This window comes from Naegleria gruberi (genome assembly GCF_000004985.1).
Source record: "Naegleria gruberi genomic scaffold NAEGRscaffold_292, whole genome shotgun sequence".
NCBI lineage: Eukaryota > Heterolobosea > Eutetramitea > Acrasida > Naegleriidae > Naegleria > Naegleria gruberi.
The window spans coordinates 5,103-8,084 of record NW_003163079.1 but is presented as its reverse complement, the minus strand read 5'-3'; the positions used below and the strand labels follow the sequence as shown (position 1 = coordinate 8,084).

General features: G+C 32.7%; 1 protein-coding gene across 1 annotated transcript; it reads right to left on the bottom strand.

The window, feature by feature from the left end:
* Positions 1–2,082: 2,082 nt before the first annotated feature.
* On the bottom strand, positions 2,083–2,469 carry NAEGRDRAFT_54814 (uncharacterized protein; the record flags this gene model as incomplete). Its single annotated transcript, XM_002668344.1, has 1 exon — positions 2,083–2,469. One exon carries the CDS (start codon positions 2,467–2,469, stop codon positions 2,083–2,085), a length of 387 nt encoding a protein of 128 aa, XP_002668390.1.
* Positions 2,470–2,982: the final 513 nt, after the last annotated feature.

Genomic DNA, 2,982 nt, shown 5'->3' with positions numbered 1-2,982 from the left:
ATTGCACATGATGAGAACGTGGGGAGGAGCAGGGCAAATATCACACCTTCAACATGTTTCGACATTTTTTGTGGATTTTTCACACTCCCAAGACATTTGACACACCAATTCCAAATCCAAAATAGAAATGTTCTTTTTTCTGGTATTAAACCTTTTTCTTAAATATTTAACTTTACGAATAGTATTGGAGTTATGTTAATAAAGAATGCTTGATGGATTGCAACTCTTTTTCGTAATTTGTGGAAAAAGACCAAGGATTTGAAAACATTTCACACACTAATTTGGAAATTTGTGAAAATATTTCCAAATGTTGAGCATTCTTAAAGATACAATTTGATTCCTTACCTAAAAATTCCCACTGTTTTAATATCCATTCCTTATCAGTTGGATTTCTATAATCAATCAAGAATTTAGTGATGGCTTAGGACTCCCACAAAATATGGAGATTCATCCAGTTTAAGAATCGATGAAAATTCATCAGTAAAAGTTTCTGACTCCTTAATTTGAAAATTATAAAAGTTCACATCACAATGAATAATTCCCAAACAATGTAACTCTCTAATACTATTCATAAAGTCAAATAGTAATTTCACAATAATTGTTAAAAATATCTTGCTCTTGGATTCAGAATCGATGGGATGAAAGAATTTCACTTTGCTAGCAAGAAATTCCTTAATTTCAGTGAGTGGCTCAACTGCTGTTACATATATCGTTTCATTTAGTTTCATATATTCAACAACATCAGTAGCAAACTTGAATATAGATCGTATATCTTCCTTTGAGTATTCTGAGGAGTGGAAATACAATCTTATTAAGGTGGTGCGACGTGTTTTGCAATTTCAAATATTCCATTAATTTTCTATTTTGGAAGTAAGTAGTGTAAACCTCGTTCGTTTTGTAACAATTAACCTTTACAAAAACTGGCAAGCCATTATGCATAGCATTGAGTAAAAGTGAAGCTCCTTTGCCCACTGATGCTTCTCTTCTAACTGGACTTTCAATCTTGCAAACCAAACCAAGCCCATTCAAAAAATCAACTAATCCTTTTCTTGCCGAAATGGCACCAAACAATTCGCTAATTGATTCGTCATTAATTGAACATTGACTGCCTATCATTGGATTTTGAATCATAATCTGTTTGTTGGTGTTTTCTTTTGTATTTGCAGATTTGGCTCTTTTCTTTTTGGTTTGAAAGGAAAGTTCTTGTATTTCTGCTTTTCTTTTGATTGTCTGTTGTGAATAACTTCTGCAAATCATCAATGTGCAAGAGGTTGATTTGGAAACCACGTGAACGGTTTGGTGGTTTTCTTGTGAATTATTTATCAGACCTTCTTCTGTCATAATGAATAAATTTGATAAATCTTTGATATCACCCCAGACATCATTTCTAGTAAGAAGCAGTACTCTTTAGCAACAAGTAATCCATAAACATAGTCAACATAGTCAACATAATAATGTGCAGTAGCTGAAAACGCGTTGTTGAGAGTATGTTGTAAACTCACTCTCAAAATTATGCTCAGTTTGATGAAATCTTTGTGAAAGAAAACATTTTGACAACCTTCTCTCTGGCATTCAACAAATAGTAGATATGGCTGGATTTTATGATTGTGAATGTGCTTGTTCAATACTACACAAAAATCACCAAAAACCCTTTTCTTGGAACAGAATATCTCTAGAATTCTTGAGAAATGTTTGTCAACCTTATTTTCTCAAAACTACTAGTTTCGCATTACAAAATCAAAATTACTTACGTCCTGAACTGGAAAAGTTCTTTGTCTTGCAAAACAAATCTCAAAACAGCATCCATCATTGGAACTTGATGAGTAAGTTCAACAGAATCTTCAAATAGGAAATACTCATATTGATCCAGTAGAGAGGAAGTTGAAAATTTTAGTCTTGGACCTTGAATAGTGATTGGTGGAATAGATGTAGTATCTATTTGAGTAGTAGTGGGAGTGGATGGTTCGGAAAAGTTTGTTGTCATTTGGTTAACGAATCGCCATGGACGAAAGTCTAAATCTATTAATGAATAACAAAGATATCTTACCACAGTATCAAACGAATTAGCTTCCTCACTAAAATTTAGGTCCATCTTATGATTTTCATAATATCTGAAATAATTTTTGAAAGTTTGCTAATCTGTTGCTGAGAATATGTTGCGTCAACGTATACGAGTGAAGAAGGATCAGTATCATTACTATCTTCATATGCACCATCTCCATCTTCATCTTCTTCATAATATTCATATGCACCATCTCCATCTTCTTTGATTCCTAGTTGCAGGCAAATATCAGCTAGTTTTTCTTTCTTATTTTTTTTGCTTTTATCGGGCACCAGATAAGCACACAGATCACTTGGTAAGATTTTGTTAAGGATCGAAACATCAGAATTTGTAACAGCCTTCTCCAACTGCTGCTTCATGAAATGCATGATTTCCTCCAGTAGCTCATCGGCAGTAATTTGCGCCATTTTTTTAATTCATTTAAAAAGCATTGGGAAAGTTTTGATCAAGTTTTTGTCATAATTAAAAAAAATGATTAAAGATGGAATTTTTCCGTTCATTCAAGAGGACTACATGTCGGAATGTAGAAAACTTGACTCTTTGAATGATTTACGTAGAAATTTTGATGAAGTAAAGATGATTGTCCGAACTAATTATTCACTAGTTTCCATTTTCTGGAAAGACCGTCATAAAGAAACTAACAAAATATTGTCAAGTCATTTTGATTTTGATGATGATTTATCATATTATACTGGTTCTAAATTATTTGTATTTGATGAGCGGGATCATGATGACGAAGATGTAATTTGTATCAAGACCATGCTGATGATTTATCATTACTTTATAGTTTCACGTGAGACAATGACAAGAATTAGATCAGAGGCTTTTGTTCCATTTCTTTATTATGTTGAAGAGAATGTATTGAAGGAAGTGTTTGATTGTGCCAAGAAATTGAAAAAGGAGGCATATAATGGACAGGT